General features: G+C 43.4%; 1 protein-coding gene across 4 annotated transcripts in view; it reads right to left on the bottom strand.

The window, feature by feature from the left end:
- kcnb2b (potassium voltage-gated channel subfamily B member 2b) overlaps window positions 1–21,187 on the bottom strand; it is a 156,920-nt gene that overhangs the window by 43,481 nt on the left and 92,252 nt on the right. For 3 of the 4 annotated variants that reach the window (XM_061806051.1, XM_061806050.1, XM_061806052.1), the window contains 3 exons: window positions 16,138–16,232; window positions 6,809–7,003; window positions 5,347–6,033 (listed from right to left, as the gene is read on the bottom strand). In XM_061806051.1, coding sequence (XP_061662035.1) covers window positions 5,347–5,931 — 585 coding nt within the window. In that variant the 5' untranslated portion in view covers window positions 5,932–6,033; window positions 6,809–7,003; window positions 16,138–16,232. Of the gene's footprint in view, window positions 1–5,346; window positions 6,034–6,808; window positions 9,730–16,137; window positions 16,233–21,187 lie in introns of those variants that run through there. The other variant, XM_061806053.1, reaches the window with a different exon arrangement.

Raw genomic sequence — 21,187 nt, 5'->3', positions numbered from 1 at the left:
TTGCTGCTACGTCAAAGCCATGTTTTTTTCCCCACTTTAACACATTTTTATAACTGTTAATTACTGTTGTCTTGATGCAATCGAGGTAAATGGAACGCACTGCTTGGCTGCAACCAGCAGAAAAAAAATTTTAATAATGACATCAGCTAAGTCCGTTGCCCGTAAAGGTTGAGATCAGAAAAATGGGAACAAGCCTCTTCCTCGGTTTAAAAAAACAAAAATTACATTTCTATACTAGCTCAAGCTCTATCCCAGCGGATACAGTGAAGCTTCCTAATAAGTATTGTCTCGTCTCGTAAACGGCCTCCTCTTTTTAAAATTTAATTGATATAGGTTTGCCGACTCCAACTTTGCCACGTCTTTTCCTCAAACGTCAGAAAGGCCGTTTATTCCTCCCTGTTTCCCATTCCTCCGGATTGATAAATCACGGGGCACGTGTGAGGCAACGCGACCGGCAGGGGCCCTCTCGCTGTAATTCTTCCACGTGCGAGCCCTCTTTGGTAATCAAGCAAATGAACGCCAGTGAGCTGGATGCTCGTTTTAGCGAGGCAAAGCAAAAAAAAAAAAAAAAAAATTAAATAAATACACTGGTTTTATGGCCACAACGTCATCTGAAAAAGTCAAGTCGACACCGTTATCGTTCTATTCAATCTTAGTCCAATCATGGATCTGATTTGGTATCATTTTGATAGACTGGGCGATAGTGTTTTTATTGCAGCTGTCTAATTGGCATCGGCAAAGGGCGCTTGCTGCATTAGTGGCTCTCTCTAAATAACCTCCAGTGCACTCTTTTTCCCTTTTAACTATGGCGCAGGAAGACGCTCTTTTATTTACTAGAAACGCAGCTTTAGGGCAATCAATATGGGCCTCTTTGCTTTGAATACAACCTTGAGATGCGTCTTTTGGGATGCACACTAGTGTAACATTATCAGCAAAAACTCTTCCAAGTGGCAGGCATTTGAAATACGGTTATTGTTTCTTTGCATTTTGGAAAAGTTCTGAAGAGAGCAGAAGTCGATCTTCATGGCTGGGTCAGAAACAAATCTCCATACGAGGGCCAATGATACGGGCAGGAAAAGTTCAAAACTACTCCCCATGCACCAAAGTAAAATGTACTTTTAACAGCTGGCATGGACCAATCCAGCAGGTTGTACGATATGTCTTGCCCAAAGTCAGCAGCGATAAAGACTCCAGCTCCAGCTCAGCTGTGTTTTGATGCATGTGCCAAATGATCCACAACATTAATCGACTGGTGTAATTGGCCGGCTCAGTGATGAAGTTGTACGTCCACAAGTGAGATATAATCCATGTGTACTTCACAGATTCAGGACTTGACTAGTCGAAGCATTTTCCTTAGACAAGATCACTCCCCCTCAAAACAGGGTAATTTCAGCCAGGCCTGATTCTTGGGCTATTTAGCTAAAGCATCTTAGGCCACCTGAGAACTGATTCAAAGTGTGCATGAAAATTAATTCTGCTGGGGTACATCACAGCAACACACCAAATTCGCATAACCCCATGTTTTTTTTTTTTTTTTTTTTTTTTCACGATAAAGCCAAGATGTAGCAAAACTGTAGCACAACTTCCACAACGATAGGCTCTAAAATCTACTACCATTAGAACTGTTACAGTTACAAGTAAAGTAAAACTGTAATGACAGGTAGCACAATGGAATAATAAGTTACCACAGCTTCACAGTCAAAGGATTGATTGATGGGAAATGTCAAACTGTTGACCGGCAACCAATACAGGGTGTACGCCACCTAATAATGGGATGGAAGGGCTGAGAGGAATGCCGTTTGAGGCTCAGTTTTACAAATCGGGCCATTGCATCACAAACCATCATGACGCATCGATGCATCTCCCTAGCGTACAGCTCGCATACAGATGGCTGGAACGTTGGTCATGTGGATGATAAATGTTGCTGCCTCTGCTTATGAAGCCACCGCGAAAACTCACGTCGTCTACAATCGAGGAGGTTCTCTCTGATCTGATTATGATTGCGGGATAAGAGGATTTAGGTGCCTGTGCCTAAATGCAAGTCTCCGCTGATTAGAGAGGCCCCCTGGAGGGCTCATGTAACAGCGGGGAGGATGGAAATGGGAGTGGTGGCGGCAGTAAGGTGTACCTCTACCTAACCATGCATCCTGATGGTCTGCTTCAGGCCAATCAGAGATGTGGGATACAACAAGAGAACGACATCGCATGAGGCTAGATACTCTGTTCGGTGGAGTAAAAAGCCCGCGGGGAACGGGTGAAAGGCAACAAGCAGCTCCGAGAGCCGCGAAATTACATTTCTGCCTGCATTTATATGCATCGCGTGAACAAATGATTAAAAATGACGGGCAAAAATGTAAAGAACAAACAATCATTTCTCTAAAATGCTCCTGGATATTGATTGGAAAAGCAGTTCTTGGCTGGTAAATGGATTCAAAAACACTTATTATATCCTTGATTGCATTATGAGAATCAGCTTTAAGGTGCTCCAGATGAACATAAAAACATGCTAATCCAAATATATAGATTTACACTTACTAATCACAAATGTGACCAAGGATATGAACTGATGGTGGCAAGGGTGAAGTATACATAGAATACAAAAACCGGAGTCCTCCACAAAGGACAAATTATCCACAGTTGCATGAGCACCAAATTACTCCCTCAATGGCATTAAAATCTAAATCCTATCTTTATCCTGATCCCAAACCAAACAGCCTAACACTTAACCCCTTAGGACACAGAATAACCTGCTCTGTAACCTGATATTCGATCATCAACCCCTGGACCCGCATTTTAATCCTGACATGTTATCGTAGAATTGACCCTGAATCCTGTGACCGCATTTTTATCCTGATTATTAAGGCGGATCCTAACCTGATCTTTATCCCAACATCCTAAACAAAGTCCCTTTAGACACACCTTACCTGATCTCCAACTCAACATATGAACACAAACTCCTGGACGCGAATCATTATTCTCATAGAAAGCCTAATCCCTGCTCTCTAATCCAAACCCCTGGACCCTCACACCTTTTTCCTTATCCTGAATCCCTACAACCCAAACCTAACCTCTGGATCTGCATCTTTATCCTGATCGCTCATCACGGCCAAAGCTGGGCACAAAAAAAGCTACGGCGTAAAGCCATTTCTCATTCTGTGACCATTCTATTAATTATTCATTCAAAATGATTTGCAATGATCCAACTCAGCATCCTCGGGCACAACTTCTTTGAATGCATTTTTGACATCGCTCTGCATGTATTATTTTCTTCTCTTTAAATTCTTGTGATGCTTCCTTCTCCGGTTTGGTTCAACTCCAGGTTCCTTGTCAAACATGTTGCTGCATCTTCCAAGGAAGACAAAGTACTGTTGCGCCACATAACTTCCTTGTTGACATTAAATTTTCCACAGTGGGACGGCCTGGGATTGCCCTCTTAATTATTTGATCGTTGCTGATGAAGGTAACCCTAGCTCGAATGACCGTGCGGAAAAGGCTCGCTCGTCACATCACTGACCTCTACAAGTGCAGTGCAGCGTGTAAAAAGTGTGCACTAGCGATGATTGCGCTTACATCACAAACATTGCTCAAGTGCCTCTTTCTGTGTAACCTTAGCGCTGGCCTGTTTTCATGGACGGCTTTCAAAGGTTCAGCCCTTGGCCTCTAAAAGGCTTCCCTGACCTCATGGTGCAGCCATCTAAAGTCTATTTTCAAATGAACTCTCCGCAATGTGATCACATGACTACGCAATTTAATTCATGTTCTCAATTTCACCCAAAGCACTCCAAAAATGTCGATGCAATCAGGAGCAAGGGTGGGATTTCCCTTTAAAAGGCTTCCCCCACACCACCCACATACATATCTGGAGAAAGACTGACTACGCTTTATAAATATCGCTGGCATGCTGAATCGGAGGGCGTCGGCTTTATATTAGTTATCGGCATCCATCCCAGCATTCAAGTGCTGCGTCTCTGTTTGTAAATAAACTCTGACAGCATCTTTGGCAGTCACAAATCACTTGCAGCTTTGTGTAGAAACAACACATGAACAATGAGTGTACAGAAAGGAATACAGTTCATGTTCTCTGTCTTGCCAGAACTGATTACAGTGGTACCTTGAAGTCCGAATCACCTAAAGCGCAACATAGCAGGACTGAGCGCACCTGACTAGATTTCATTCTAGCCAGCATCAAATGCTGTCGTTTTCGATTGCCTTTTTGCAACGTTGTTACTGTTGCATTCCCGTCAGTTTGGTAGCACTTGTCCTGTTATAGAGCGGCTTATTTGTATTAAAATCCATCTGTTGTTGTCAAATCTCACGTTCAACATGTAAAAGTTAGATAAACTGACGACTCTAAATTGTCAGTAAGTGTTAATGTCAGTGGACTGTACAAAATGAAAACAAGGACTCCAACACTAACTGCAGTTGTGTGGGGAAAAGAACCTGATCATTCAAGCCAAAAAAAGCAGCTGTGTCACTCAAAAAGCAAGTCACTAAAGTTCCATAATACCATAAACTCCACCTTCTTACTTTATGATCCACTTGACATCGAATAAAATTCCGGGTGCCCACTGCCTTGCCCTGATGAGATTAAGACACTCGAGATGTGATGTAAACGACCGGCGATTGGATTTAATCGAGGCTGACTGACCTAATTGAGAAGTGAAGAGTCAGAACATGGACGGAATGAGGAGGAGGAAGTGATGGAGATGTCACCATTTTTTTATCAGAGGTGTGGCCTTGACATCGTGGAGGCCATGTTGGATCCTGATAAAGTTGGGGGAACTACTTAAAGAAAAGAATATCCACGCACACTAAATGCTAAATCATAGTGAGTCAGAATGCAACTTTGCACCCCAGCCCCGCGCAAGCACCACAACTGAGAAATTTCTCAAACCACAAAACGACTAAGTCATACTTTATGTTTGAGTTATTGCATCAGTAGTGTACCCATTCCAGTCTCAGGGGTTACGCTTCACACGCCAGTAAAGGTTTAAATGCTTATGATAATACCGTGGACTTTGAGAGCCATTTCTGTGCTAGTTTTGATATCACAGTTTAACAGCCATTTATTGAAGTCTCTGGTGTTCCACTACAGAACCTGGTACCGGCTTTCTACTCGTACCTGTCATACACTTTTCTCAAGCCTCTCACACAATCACAGACTTTGCACAGGCACGTCCTGCTTTGATAACTTTAACGCATGAGAGGATCTACAAGAGGTGTTGCAAAATTTCATTCCTAGGTTCTGAAACGTTGATATTAACATTCATACTGTTTCACGTGAACAGGAAAGGTGATACGGTTTGTTACTGTGGTACGATTGCACTTCCCCTTTCAATTCCCTACCTTGGCAGCCACAGAGGAGCCAGGCTTCTCCAGGAGATCCCACAGCTTCTTCCTCTTATCTGGGCAGCAAGTGTTGTCGAACTCGCCATCACCCTCACGTTCCCTCATGGTCTCGGCCTCCCTTCGCAGTTCCTCGTTCATCTGCTCCTTTTTCTGGTGGTAGCGGGCCTGGCAGCAGGATTCCAGGTAGATCTCATCAATCCCCCAGAAGTCCAACTCCTGGCCGAAAGAAAGGGCACACATTTCCTCCATCATGTGCAGCTTGCCCGTGCGGTAAAAATTCAGGATAGACGTGAAAGCCCCTGGGTGGCGGTCGAAGAAGTACTCGTTCTCGTTCAGGCTGTAGTCGTCGCACACCTCCATCAGGGACTCATGGGTGTTGCAGTCCCGCAGCTTGCCGAGGCGGGTCCTCGGCAGCCTGTCCAGAGTCCGCCACAGGACCTCGTGGTTTAGGCCGCCGACATTCAGCCGGACCCGGCGCGAACGGGCTTTAGTGCGGATAATCTCGATGGGTTCCGGCGGCACGGAGGGAAGGGCTAGGACGGGGGCGGGCTTGAACCCGGCAGGTCCTAACATCTCGGCCATAGCAACGGAGAAGACCCAAAAGCCTAGTGACGGTTTCAAAAAGTTCACCAAAATGAGCCTAAAGACAGGCGCTGGGTCCTTTTAAGACAAGTCTCTCCATGCCTGAGGAAACAGAGCAAAGAGTTTAAATGTTGAAACATCCAGTGGTCTGACAAATTCACACCATAGCATTGGTAATGACCCTGCTTCATCAACTCTCCAGGAAGGTGGTGGCCGGAATCAATCATTTTGCTTTAAAAGTCAATACTGCTTTTGGCGAGCAAGACGAACGCTTTCTACGTGACTAAGAATCGTCATCTTTGTTGTTGGGAATCTTCCGCTTTGTACACAGTTGAGACAACGTGTCCTCTGGAATGAAACCTCATTTCACATTTGTTTCTCAAGAACAATAATACTGTTTGTGGGTCAATTTGACAATTTCAATGCAATGCATTTAATTCCTGGCATCAATTCGACCTCTGTCACCGTGAATCATTCAAAAACATCAGCGACGACAGTTAGACGTTGTTTTTATACACTTACAAAACATCATTAACCCCATTACTCGGCATTTCAATCAACGTTTATAATTAATTACACTTAATTAGGCAAGAACACTAATTAAATGCAAACCACACAAAAAAAACTCTTTTGGGGGGGGTTTAACAGTGGTCAACCCTATGGTGACTTTTACCTCCCTGAAAGTAGGAACCTAAGCCATTGGAGTGAACCTGCATCCCCTTAAAGGTTTTCTTAACCCTTTCACCAACTATTCATAACCTCATTATTTTAAATCCTATATGAGACTCTCACGAAAGGCCTTTTTCCCGACACCATATTCCACCACCTGCATCCCAAACAGAGTTGCTTTGAAACAAAGTAAACATGGGGTCTTTACCTTGCCAAGTTCGTTCACATTTGTCCATACGAAGTCCTTCCATCGAGGCGGGACGCCTCTCCTGCTCCACTCGTCCTCCTCCTCGGCGTACAGTCAAGCATCCACGGACGACAGCGATCCACAGGCACGGCGCAAAGACCCTGCGCCCCGCATGTTGTCGAGTCCGGTGTGCGTGCCGTCGGAAACGTCTTCCTCCTAACGCTCCATCGTTGCCCAAAGAGAGAAAAACTAAGAGAGTCCCGCCTCCATTGGCGAGCGCCCGCTTGTTGCGACCACTTGCGTAAAAAGAAGGCAGGGAGGCGAGTGCCCGGGGCGAAGCGTCCAGCTGGAGTGTTTACAGACAGCAGGGAGCAGAGGAGAGCGGCTGCAGCACCTCCCCGCCGAGAGGTGAACTAACGAACTGGCCACCGGCAGGCAGATCGCGCAGCTTCCAGGCGGGGAGGGTGGTGCACACCGTTGCGTAAACGCTGATTTGTGTGGGAAGTCAGCACTGTGGGAGCCGGCGCGGACGCACGCACTGTTGATCGCTACTCTCTATACTGTACGGCAGACTTTCCACATGACAAACTTGATGAATCGGCAGCTTTTAGGACTTGAAAAAGTACATTTGTACAGAGAACCACGGTGCATCCTTTTGCTTTTCTGCTTATAGTTGCAAAAAAAAAAAAAAAAAATGTATATGCATTCATCAAACAAATGTGGGTATGTATCACTGAGTAAAAAAATATAAAATGGCAAATAAGAAAGTAGTACTTACCTTGTTTATTGCTTCCTAAATCACAACATACACCCAAACATCCTTTAACTTTTAAATCAAATTTGAAAGCTATTTTCTATGGTTAATATTGTTAAATGAGTTTGAAATGATATTAAAGTGTTTTGGAATACATATAAGGTTTCAACTTCATTAGGCGAGGGTCCATCAGACTCCTGCACATTTGTGGTTTGGAATTTGCAGTTTTTGGATTATTTTGTGGAAACCTCCATTTATTTGATGTTTTTGTTTAACCTGATCCTCTGATTATTATTATTTGAAATATAGCATATATGCCATCACTTTTAACTTCAGAATGTTCTCGATGAGCTTGAGAGTTTCCTTCCTAGATTCAAGACATTTTATGCCAGATGGAGCAAAGCAGCCCCAGAAACCCAACTGAGCCTCCTTCCTCTGTTTCTCACAGTAGGTGAAATGTTCATTTATTGGGTCTTTATCCAGTTTCAGGGCTCCCAAACAAAACTTTCTGACACCGCCAGCACACTGCGCTCCAGATGGCCTTAATTGCCTCTGGACCAAGATGACAGTCCTACCGTTCCTTCTTGAACAAGCGAACAGGGGAGCCAACCGGACGCACCTGCACGCCTCCGCCATGTAATCAAAACCCGCTTTATCCTCCACTTATGAAAGCATAATGATCTGCCCTTACTCCCGCCTCTTCAATGAATAAATAGAAATATTAAATTATGCATCCCTTATTATCTCCCGGATGATTAGCGACGCTGACATATCGGCCTCTCGCTCACTCTCCCTCATGTGAATATTGTTCCATAAAGCAATGATATTTCCCCGCAGATCTGCTGCGTGGGTGTAGGGGGGGTGAGGTGAACATTTCCCCTTAGCCAAGCGCTTTTCAGAAATTTGATTATGCAATGCGTACGTGTAATTGATTTCCCTGCCACGTCCCTTCCTCCGAGGGACGAGTGATCAATAAAACCGCATTGATTAAAGAAGCGCTTTGGCGAACGGGAACTGGGCTCGAAGGTTAAAGGCGCGCTACGGGGGTCACCCGTCCTCCACACTGCCTTTAACGGCAGATCACATGTGGACGTGATGAATTATTTGTACTGTACAGGAGCTTTGCCTCTCTCTTGGTTGAACGGTCACATGTGATTTGAATGTGATGCACTTCCAGAAGGTTTCCGAGTTCAGTTGCTGACATACAGTATGGGGAAGAAAGCGAGTCGAGTCAGGCATGTTCATCGTTGGGCAGGCAGCATCATATTTAGTCCTGACTCTTCCAAACTTTTTCCATCATTCCTCTTATGATAAGCTTGACCACCTAAGTGTGTTTATTAGTGAAACAGATAAAATGGATGACATTTTTGTGTTTTTTTTACTTTTCAGGGGAGTAATACTGAGGGAGTTTTGGGTAGTGGAGCCCTAAAATACATACATCTTCATTCTTCAGGATTTCAAAAACAGTTTTCTGTAATGTTGGGGCCCTCAAAATTTGACATTCCTCTACGATCTCATCGCCTTGTGGTGATGTTGATAACTTAAAGCACAGGCAAGAACTGTCCTCACGAACTAGCTGGCGTATTCCCGCAAAAGTGGTGTGTTATGAGGTGATAATGATGAGTCTCTGCGAAGTGCTGACAGCATTAGAAGCGGAAAAGGGGCGGGGGGGGGGGGGGGGGGGAGTTCTTGGGGGTCTGTCCGCGACTGTTGTTGGCATGATTGAGCAGACGCAATTTGTGACAAATTGGAAAGGGAAAATACGGCAGTGGGCAGCTGAGGGATGAAGCAGCTGCCGCAGTCCGTCAGCTCGCTACATAGAGTGAGAGACTTGTGACAAAGCTGCGCCGCTACGCTACTGTTTGGTCGCCGCACTCGACACATTAACACAACACGTCAAGGGGATGTCGAGATTAAATACATCCCTCTGCCCGTTATTAAATGACGCCATCGCTATAAAACTTTAAATATACTCCCCGGGCGATTTTGAACACGCCTGATTGTCGCGTCATTTCCCATGTTTGGCGATTGCCGCAAAGATTTATCAGCAACAAATAATACAATTTCAGAATGAGAATGAAATAGCTTACAATTTAAATAAACTGAGAAATTCCAGAGCTTGTATTTTGGTGAACTCCAAGTAGGGATATCTCCTGAATGAACCCCAATGGAAAGCAGATGTGGCAGACAGACGGTAGATACTAAATTGTACAACACTATATATATATATTTATATTTATATATATATATATTATATATATATATATATATATATATATATATATATATATATATAATTGCCTATGCATCTAATACGGAACAAGCATGGCGTCAATTTATTGTTTTGAGGGTCTAGCATGAAAAACGCTGGCACCATGGCGCCTGTAAAGTTAGTAAAATGTGTCCCACAACAGTTTCACCAAATGAAAAAATTGCATACAAATGTCATCATAAAGTGATGCATGAAAAACCTCAAGAATCTAGAAGTCAGCCATTTTGGTTTGATGCCGTCAAGAAAGTTTGGACAGCTGGAAAAAAAATTAACCCTTGGGATGTTTGGTTAGGTTTGCACTTTCACCAAACGACACCAAGTTGGGTTGACATGTCCAACCTGACACAATGGACGAAAATGTCTCGAAAATTTATGTCTGAAATAGGTCAGACATTTTGTTTCTGCTGCATCTTTGCAAATAGAAAACTTCAAAACAAAAGCAAAAACACAACAACAACAAAAACTGCAAATGTTCATTTATCTCCCACTCTCCCGCCTGCTTCCCAATGCATCATCATTATGAAAAATCCTGGACTTTATATTAAAAAAATAAAAACATGAAAAAAAAATGTGCCATTTGTGAGATTCAGTTTTGGGGACAGTCCAGTACTCCCTTCACAGCGAAACCACCAACTGCGAGCATAACGAGTGCACGCCAGTGCCCGCGTCCACACCAGTGTGTGTTCAAGGCCGGAAATACACAAACTGCAGCAACCTACCGGTATTTCTTTTTCTCTCTCTTTCTTTGCTTCTCTTGTGGCTATTTATAGACGTCGGCCATGTCAGGGTCCATACAAAGCACCCGGCCGCCCACAGTGGGCAGCAGAGGCCTTCGGTTTAACGGCCCGTCACAGGCCAGAGTCATAAATCCGTGTCACTTCATCATTCATCCAGCAACAAACACCTGTTCACCTCTGCCACTGCAAGCGGCACCCCTACGAGTCAAAAATACACGCAGCAGCACAACACAAGGGCTGCGTGTCGAAATCATGCTACCACAAAATCCAACTTGAAATCCCACCAAGGACCTTTTTTTACATCATCTACGTGTTAATCACTCTCCACCGCCATCAATCAAAGCAAGGTAGCCATGTCCTCACCACACAGGCTGCAGTGTTGTGTTGGCGGCCAGGGTGACACACACACACACGATTGAGCAGAGCTCAGTGCTGCCGCTCGTGTTTGCATATCACATCCAGGACCGCGAGTCCTAATTGGGGGAAAAAAAATAAAGGTGGTATTTATTTGGATTCCCATTGTGACTACCTGCTGTGTAATACGACTCACAATGGCAACAGAGGAGCATAGACGAAGGATACACAACACTAATGGTACTAAACTGTACAAAAAAAATGGATTATCCTTGGGGTAAATGTGTAGAATAAGTGTTGCACACCTAGTCGTGTGATTTTTAAAGTATTTAAAAATACCATGGCAACAATCAACCAATATCCACCATAAGATATATAGCATAGAAACCTACATACAGCGTGCATAAGATTTTTATCGATGCTAAATCTCAACAACGTGGTCAGAACAAACACGGGTGTATGTTTTAGGTGAACTTTTTGACCATATTTTCACATATTCTTGACACAGTAATACAATTTAAATCAAGGAATTACAAGCTGTGGGGACAGATATCGACATATCGAGACGATATTTTTCTATTTTGAGAGACTGAGACGTGGTTATCGTCAGTAGCAATCATCGCACAATCACTCAATCTTATTACAATTGATAACATCCGTGAAATGTGCCGAGGATATTGAAATTTCCAGCCAGCGGCATTTCCAGGCATACTTTGTAACGGTCAAGAGTGGCAAGGTGTTATTGGACTCGGTCATATTTTTTCACGAAATTGGTAAACGGCCAGATATTTATGGGCCGTAAGTACACCCTAGCGCTAGCTTTGGCTAGCTGACGACTTCATCAAGTCATCTAATAATAACGTACTGATGTGCTCAATCGTGTTCAGCGTCCGGGCGGTGATGTCATAACACTTTGCTGGCTGTTCCTTCAAGGTTACATCGGACGTATTGCTCTTTAAACGCTACGCTAGCTTCCCGGGTATCAATTAAGCCGGCGCTCATTCTGACGTCTGTCCTTGGAGCTGGAACGAACCAAGTGAAGGAAAAGAAGGGATTGATGTACAGACGGTCGATGGCCCGATCAATCATCCCGTGTTTGCGTTTCGGTGCACGGCGTCAAATTGGATGTCGTGATCGAAGACTAGTGGGCGTCGACTGGCTTTGTGGGTCTTCGAACGTAGCGAGGACAGGGGGAGCTCATTCTCAATGCCGCTCGTGGCGGAGGGCGACACACGCCGAGGACTTAGATGAACTCTCGCTGCATCTCAAGCAGATTTTCCAGCGAAAGCCGCGCTTGTCTGATGTTGACTCACAACTTGAAAAAAAGGGACGTGTCACATCCGAGCTTCTTAGTTGGTATGCAAAGCGCAATCCTCAATGGGATTCATCTGTGAGTTTTTGTTGTTGTTGTTTTTTAGATTAGCTGTGCCGGAACAGAGGAGCAGTTGTTGAGTGTTGGCTTCACAGTTCTGAGAACTGGCGTTCGAATCCTGGCCTGTGTGGAGTTCTCCCCGTCCTTGTCTGGCTTTTCTCTGGGCACTCCGGTTTTCAGTTTTTAATATTCTGCGCATTCTCCTGCATATTAAGTTCAAAAGCAGTGGCGGAACTTTGGAGTACAAAATCACGAGCAGAGCTTGAATAGTGAGTGGAACAGTCCAAATTGGGCTTCTTAGTTAGCCACTATGAATGCCTTTATGTCTCTCTGCTATTATGAATTTCTCTTGGCTTCTGGGTAGGCCACGCCACGCTGTAGGTTGATTGCCTGCTGTATCAAGGTATGTAGTTATAAAGTCTAATATTGCAGAGTGCAATTTTTCTCATTAAAAAAAAAAACATTGCAAAATGTTTTTGTTTTGTTGGGGGCGGGAAAGCTGGACTGGATTAGTGGCATTTCCATTCATTTCAATTGGGAAAGATGATTTGAGATTTAAGTCTCCGTAGTTTTCATGTCACAGCAACAGAATACAACGTGCCAAGATGCTTGTGGCAAAATCAAATATCAGCATCCAGTCCAGTGTGTACCGTAGACTTAAAAGTACAACGCCACGACAGCTGATGGCTAAGTGCTTGCGGTTGCTAAACAGAAGGGCTGCACCTCAGTCTTCTACACCCGTGGGCAGTTGTCTCATTCAAAATGCTCATCCGATGAAGTCATCTTTTGCAGCCTCCCTCCTTAAAAATAGATATGATAGTACGCACAGTGCCTCGCCATTTATTTGTTTGGGTGTTCGCCAACCGCACCGGGTTCTGGGAGGTTGACATTCTGTACGAGCCCTTGTCTTCCTGGAAATTTGTATTTTTTTATTTGTTTTTTTTGGGTGGTGTTCGCTGCGATACATGGTCTTTTGAGCTACGAGACTTCTTGACTTGAGCCAGCAGCAGGAGATGAGGATTTTAACAACCTCTGTAAATTTACAGCCAAGACAAGCTCGAGGCTTTGCTCTTCTATTTGGGCCTTCTTGCTTGCACTGTGCAGTTTGAAAGCTTCAAAAGTGGAGAGAGGCACAAAAACAATCATTTTGGCAGACTCCTTGTGAAAAACAAATGCATGACGGATCCTGGAAAGTGAGAAATAAATTTAAAAAATTAACCGCTATCCTCAGTTTCTACGGTCAATGGGAAATTGTGTGGGTATGCTGATCATGACATGATGACGAAAATCCTTAACAGTCCAAACCCAAAATTGCACGGAAGTCTGCCACTCTGGTTTCAAACGACTATATTTGGGTTTGAAAATGCTAAGTAGGGGGAAAAAAATTAAATAGCCCCAACAATAATTTCAATGATGAAAATGAAGATCTGTGAAAAAGTGTCTAGGACCCATAAACATAAAGTTAGAGTCATGTGGCCATTTTGGGGGGATCCCAGGGCTGGTTTTCATACATTCCTACAAGGGCACTGGTCCAAGTGAGCCCAAACTGAATCAAGCATCTTAAGAATTACCAAGATTTTTGCTGACGCGTTAATGTGCATCGTTTGAGCAGTGGCCATGTAAAAGTTTGCACCTTTAATTCTGTGAGTCTCCCAAGCGACTGATTGCACATCTCCGTGGAGGAAAAGCAGGAAAGTTATTTTTGGAGCCATGACCCAACCGGCCCGCACGACGTAAGCTTGTGATCCCTCCGCTGGAAGTTGAATGCAGCTGCGGTGATCCAAGGACCGCCATCTGTCTCCGCCGGTTGACAGCGACGGGTCATGTTGATACGCCGCGACATCATTTCCCTTTTGAACCTGCGTTGTACGGACGGGCTCGCTTGTGGCAGGAACACCTTGCGATCGATGGCAGGGGATCATATTAGCCTTGCCCCGTCCGTGGCGAGTTGTTGGAGCACTTTTGGGGCATTAATTAATTACTTGACGCTGCTCTTTGGGGGGATTGAATTTAATTGAAACAGAGCTATTGGCCCACGATACTTTTTAGAGAGTGACGTGTTTGTGTCTGGACGAGCATATTATTTCAATCTACAATATACCATAAGATCCAAATGGCTGACTTCAATTTTGGGACATGCCTTCTTCACAAGTCACTGATGGTGTAGTGGTACAAACGGCCGACGTTGGTGCGGGCAGTCTCGTCAGTGATGGTGTTGATATCTGCCCGACGCGAGCTGGGATAGGCTCTGGCTTTCCTGTCACCCTTGTGAGGATAAACAGCTAGGATAATGGATGGATTCTTCACACGTCTGTCCAACATTTTCCCAATGTATGAATTTTCCTGGGGCACTTGTGGTCACCTTATTTGCTGATGGCAAATCCTTGAAATGATCCTGATGATACCTGCTTACGATTAGGGCAAAATCTTTAATTGGAATTCATCAAAGCGCAAGTCCCTGGAATACCCCCACAATGGCTGGCGTCCAATTTCGGGCAGGGGTTCTTGAGACTTGACTTCTTGAGTTTTTAAACACGTCCAACCAAGTCCTTGTCAGATGGTGTAACTTGTGCAGAATCCCTTTTTTTTTTAAACTTTACAGCAGGTTTGTGGCTTGAACGTTGAAGTTTTATCAATTCGTGGAAAAGGGATTAATTTGTCAGAGGACTAATAATAAACAGTGATTCCAAGAGGGCCTTAAAACAAAATAAAGCAGGTAATGACAGACAGGGCGGTAACGTTATCCCCCCCGACGGTCACAGAGTGTCACAGACACTTCAGGGAAAAGTTAGCTTACGCCGGGCCCGAACCCGAGCCATTTAATTGCCCTGTCAGGCGTGGAGGTAATTAAGTCAATACAGTTTAATTACAGTGAGTTGGCCTTCAATGAATCTTTCATCACAAAGTGCTGACACTACAGCGCAGTCGCAGGTAGAAACCCAAATAGCAACGCTCGTGTGACCTATTTGATACGGTCATTTCTATTTCCTTTACAATAATTGAACTTAAAACTTTTACACTATACGACAATCAATTTGAATGCAGTTAGGAAATTAAGGAACATAATTTAAAAGTAACTGAATGGTTAAGATGTATTTCTAAAAACAAAATGCAATGCTGTTCTCCAAGCTGGACGAAATAGCTGAAATATAATGCCAAAAGTAATAAAATGTAGAAATACAGTGATAGATACACGGCGAAATGCTTGATGCAGATGAGTGGTTCCTCACAATACCGAGGAACAAATAGTTTTTTAGTTGCGTTTTGTTGCTGTATTCACTTCACAGACTTTTTCTCAGGGGTGGGGGGGGGGCTCTCCGCCGACACAAATGCACATTTCCATACGGCTACACACACGAATACATCTCGAAAGGACCAATCTGTAATGATGTTTAGTCGTTTTTTTTTTTCAGTTTCCCTGGCGTTATAATGAACGGCAAGTTGTACAAAGGGCAAGTGTGCAGGGCAATCTGTTGACCCCCACGCATGTGGGAAGCAGCGAGGGGGAGGACGTTCGAGAGTGCGGAAAATTCCACACAGGAGTACTAATGTTAATCTTTCGATTGCCAGCTGAGACACGCTTGCTTGAAAGCAGAAATTTAAAGTCTTTTTACTTTCAAATACAATAATGGGAAATAACGAGAATAGAAATGCAGTGATATACTGACTTCAAATTTTGAGGTGAGGGCTAAATGCAGGCTGCCAGTGAATTGGACAACAAGCAGCAGATGTGTAAAGTGTAAAAATATCAACAACAAAAAACCTTTGAGCTGTTTTAATGCCATTACCAGTTGGCGTTTAAACATATATAAAAAAAAAAGAATTACAAATGTCTGTATATGTAAAGAAATTATAACTTACAAGAGCCCACGAGCTTCATCCTACTGTACAATGTGCAAAACCACTGGCTCCTAGCATCAATATCGGGGTAGTTAAAATCCTTGAGCAAGGCATATCTGAAAAAAAAAAGAATACAGTTAGGTAAGCATGTCTTGAGTTTCTATCTCTATGCTCCAGAAATAACGTCAATGTACTACGATACTGTTACCACCTCAGCAGTAAATCCAAGGAACTGAAAATGACTGACCTTTTTTAGCCAATTATTAATCGTTTGCCGAGCGTGGGTTCACGCAGACGCACGCGCGGATGCGGCTAATTTATTTGCGCGGCATCGAAAACATTTATGAGTCTGTTTCAAGGAAAAGACGAGGCCGTAAATCCGGCCGTGCCATTTCACGCTAGTACCTCTTCATCTCCTCGTTTCTCGGCGCCATCGCTTTGCAGAGATTTACCGCCACGCTTTCTAATTCTCTTTTGCGATTAAGAAAAAAAAAGAAATAAAAGATAGTGATGTTATTTATGAACATATTTGCCAGGTGAGCACTGATGGAACCAGCGTGGCCCGCTGGGTGCTACAGTGTCCACAAGGTGGTGTCATCCTCATTTGCCTGCCAAAGCCTGACTAAGGTCCAAAGCCACAGCAGCAACTTGTAATGCATTTGTGATAACATTGATAAAAACCGGGAGAAATCGCTCACCGGTGTGTCAAACAATCTGCCAAAACGAGTGATTATCACGGCGAAACCGGCTGTCGCGGAGCCGTCCGTCGACCTTCAAAAATAATGGCGCCGCTTGAGCGGAGGCGCTTCATTACCCGTTCCCAATCTCGCGGGGTCCTCGCCGGCTAAATGGGGAGCAGGGGAAAAGGTCAGCGCGACTCTCCGCTCGGAGTTTTCTCAATTTTTCTCGTACAAGCCGAGGCCTCGAGATGATGATATCCCGTGTCGCGACTTAACGAGGCTCACAAAAAAAAAAAGACTTTGCAAAACTTAATTAATCAAGTTTGTGATGACGTGATACTATCATCATGCACACTCGGGGGCAGTATGATCATCATGCAGACAAATGCAACGAGTTTTACATCTACTATTAATGTCTCAGTAATCCTTTACTTTGTAAATAATAATAATAATAATAAAAGGCACACTTAAGGGACCTATAAAGAATGCAACTACAGCGCTGGTGTCAAACGTAAGGCCCAGGGGGCCAGATCTGGCCCGCCACATAATTTTTTTGTGGCCCGTGAAGGCAAATCTTGTGTATCAACTTCCATGATTTTTGTTAAAATCAGTATCAATGTTTCAGAGTCATATCATAAATGATAAAATTGAGATATTGCAAGCATTTTTTCTTAAAAAACATGGACAATAGTTGAAAAACCCATTACCCTCGATTTCTGACTCCAAAACTGGTTCATAAATTTCATGTGTAAATATCACGAGGCTGTTTGAGATTTGAATGGTTTCAGTCATAACGGCCCTCTGAGGGAAACCATAACTACAATGTGGCCCGCAACAAAAATGCGTTTGACAGCCCTCAACTACAGTCCTCTGGAAATAAATTGATGTGCTATAATTAATTTATTTTTATTGGTAAAAAGAAATTTGCTTCTTTTTCACTCTGGTGGTTTCCTCAAACCAGGAAGTAGTCAGATAACCTACTCGCTGAGCATAAAAAAATGAGTAAGAGCATTTTTATTAAACCATTTGAGTCACAATAGAACCTGTTCCACCCGCCCAAAAATCATTAATGGTATTGTCCCTTTGTCCCAGCTCATAACCCAGGAAATAGCCTGATAAAGTTTTCACTAGTTTACACCAAAATTTTGTAAAATTGGCTTAAATGTTATCTTACATAAAAGAGGTTGAGTTTGCAGCAATATGCAAGGCGCACAGGCCTGTCAATCACAACCCAAGTGATGCGTGCATGTGTGGACGTGGCCGTATGTGTGTGTGTTGGCGACCCATCACTTATGGATGAGAATTGCTCTTAGGCGGAGTCCTCGGGGGACGAGACCTCCACTCTTTTTTTTTTGTGGGCCAGGTAAAACATTTAATGCCACTTGACAAAAAACTGCTCATATCATCACAGAGCCACTTCCACAGCATCCAGGGCTTAGCGAGGGAGGCTAATTAGCATGTCACCGCTATATAAATAGAATATTTCATTTCCCTGCGGAGTGTAAACACGCCGAGGTGACGTCTTTGAATAATGAGAACTCATTGCAGGTTGATGCGATCTAAGGTTTGGGTTTCGAGCTGGGTCGCAGAATAAATTCGGCTTGTATGTCAAGCAAAAACAATGTCGAGTGCTGGATTTGTGTCGTGTTTGTCTATTACCTTTAGATTTAATGCTTTAGTGGAACAAACCATTTTGGATTCTGGTTCGGGGTGGAACAGTTAAGGACAGGTTGCTTCTTTGTTTTTTTTTGTAGGAATTTGGATATCAAGTTGTACAAATGCCAACTAACATTTCCAATATAATGATTTTATCATGTAAGCTTTCCTTTCTCAGTGCGTTTCTAATCCATCTTGGTAACGGTCGCCATTCAAACAAGGGGGAGCGTTTGTATCGGCCACACATCAAACGGGCTGTAAACTAATATTTGCCCGGTTATTATTTTTCAAGCCTCCCATTCTGCCAATCACAGAGCAAACATCATTATCCACAACATGTGCGCGCGTGTCTGTGATTGTGAGTTGGCTACATTTGTTCTGAGGATTTTGTCCCGTTTGTTTAGGTACTGGCTATGTAAACATGCACAGCATTTGAATAGGCTGATCGGCGTGCACCTGTCCGCCGGTCCAGGCGAGCTGGCCTACATGAAACTAAAAAGTACCACACTGATGAAAAAAATAAATGGCATCAATCATGACACGCAGGTTCGTCAGTGCGTTTGATACCACCGGGACTGATGAAAAAAAGATGACAGAGGGGCCTCAAAGCGTCTTCACCCACTCAAGTGAATGGAAACGCCGTGAATCCGTTCCAGCCAACACAAAAAAAACACCGTCTGGATTTTTTTCATAAGTAAATAGCACTCAACTATGACTACAGTAGTCACTGATTTAGGGACCAGGGAGCAAGGCCAGATTTTAAAACAGGTCCTCAGAACTGTGAGGCAGAGGTGCTCACCAGTCATCCACTGTGCCACATTAATTTACAGTATTTGTAGACAATTTTACATGTACTATTTGTCAAGCTTTCCATCCACGCCCCTGATTTACCAAGTTTTTCTCGTCCACATAATATCCATGCATACATTTTCTTTGCCGCTTATTCTCACGAGGGTCGCAGGGAGTGCTGGAGCCCATCCCAGCAGCCAAGGGGCAGGAGGCGGGGTACACCCTGAACTGGTTGCCAGCCGTCTATGTAAGATTTACAGTTTATTTATGTTTTAACTAAGTAACTATATACTATTCATATAATATTCATATACCATTTTAGATTTGTGCTAGCTATATGGAAAAGCTTGTCTCATCCATCCACGACTTCCAGAAGTTTACTAATGCTGTAAAACACTTAAATGTTAATAAGCAATTTTACATTCGGGTTTACAATTTGATGATCTTTCCTCATAAGTGTATGAATAGTTCATTAAACCACGTAATTAAGAGCCAATTTTTGAAACCATTTTAAATTTGGGCTCACTATTTGGCAATCTTTTCTCTCGATGCCGTTGATGCCCACTCTGACGGGAATGCTCGGGTAATGCCCTGTTAACGATGCACTTTATCTGATCATCTCATTTGATAAGAGAGGAGAATTCCTTAATCCCACCATGACTGAGGGGGCTTAAAGGTTACTTAATGGGGGGAGAAAGGGGTGAAGGAAAGAAATTGCTTTCTTCCGTGAGGTTTGATGGATGGTAACCCGCACATGTGCAGCCGGGTGGTCAGCTTTTTCAAAATGTCACGCCGAGCCTTTCACATATAAAAGCCAACAATGAAGCCCGACTGGATAAACAAGGGATAATGGAGAGCCTGTAAACCCCCCCACACCACCACCACCACCCACTTCCAGGCCTGCCACACGTCTTCCCTTTTACCAGCATTTGCAAGCGCTCAGATTTCCTCTCATTAACCAAGTGGGCATGGCCGTACTCGGGCTCAGTGCAACATAATGAAAGAGGCTCGGTCGCAGGGGACAGCGTCTTGTCGGCGTCGGAAGCAACAAGAACAAGAACGAGGCCGAACGGGAGGCTCCACTTACGAGGTAAACTTCGAGAAGATTCTCCACTTGAACACACCTCAAGTAAGACTGTCTTTTTTTTGAAGGAATACAAAAGAAAAATCATTTGTTTATGGCTTAAAACAAAAAGGTCTAAAGGCAACTGTCTGCACTACGAGTAAATTAGAAATCAGTAACTTTATAACCTAACTAGGAAATCATAAATGTGAAAAAGGCTCACCAAATATTGAGTATACTGGATTTATAAACATATGAAAATTTATTGCAAATTGCGTCTACGGAAAAAAAGTGCACATGAATGGACTCGTTACCCCATATAATAAAAATAGTTTATAAAGTCGTTACTGACTGATTATTAATGACACAAAGCTGTAAATTTCACATCTGAATGGGAAAAGCTTGCCGCAATCACTTTGCATGAAAAATTTGCTAGTGAGCCTGCATTCATCATTTTTTAAAATAGCTTCGTACCTACTTTATTAACCTTAACACGTGGCGATAACTCGGGAAAAAAAAGTTAACCAATAATCTCCTTCAGGTCGCCATAAAGCAAATTTTATTCGTGAAACACCCCTCTGCAATGTTATACTTCATATAAATGTACAATAATGACAATGAAATAGAAGGAAAAAGAATTAAACTTTTTATCAATTGAATGTTACTTTTTTGGGTGGGTCCGTACAGATATACTGTACTGCCAACTGCGATTTCTCGACTCCCCACAAGCTCATCTGTACGACACTAATATTAGTTGTTCCTGACAGAGGATAAAGAATACATGAATGAGAAATGTCGCATTTAATTCCAGTATACAAGATCAGTCCAGGAGATCAATATTCACCTTAAAATTACAACTTTCTTCCAGTTAAATTGCGATGTT

The sequence above is a fragment of the Syngnathoides biaculeatus genome, chromosome 19 (assembly GCF_019802595.1).
Source record: "Syngnathoides biaculeatus isolate LvHL_M chromosome 19, ASM1980259v1, whole genome shotgun sequence".
Lineage (NCBI taxonomy): Eukaryota > Metazoa > Chordata > Actinopteri > Syngnathiformes > Syngnathidae > Syngnathoides > Syngnathoides biaculeatus.
Note: the sequence above shows the minus strand (reverse complement) of the source record. Positions and strands in the feature narration are given on the sequence as shown.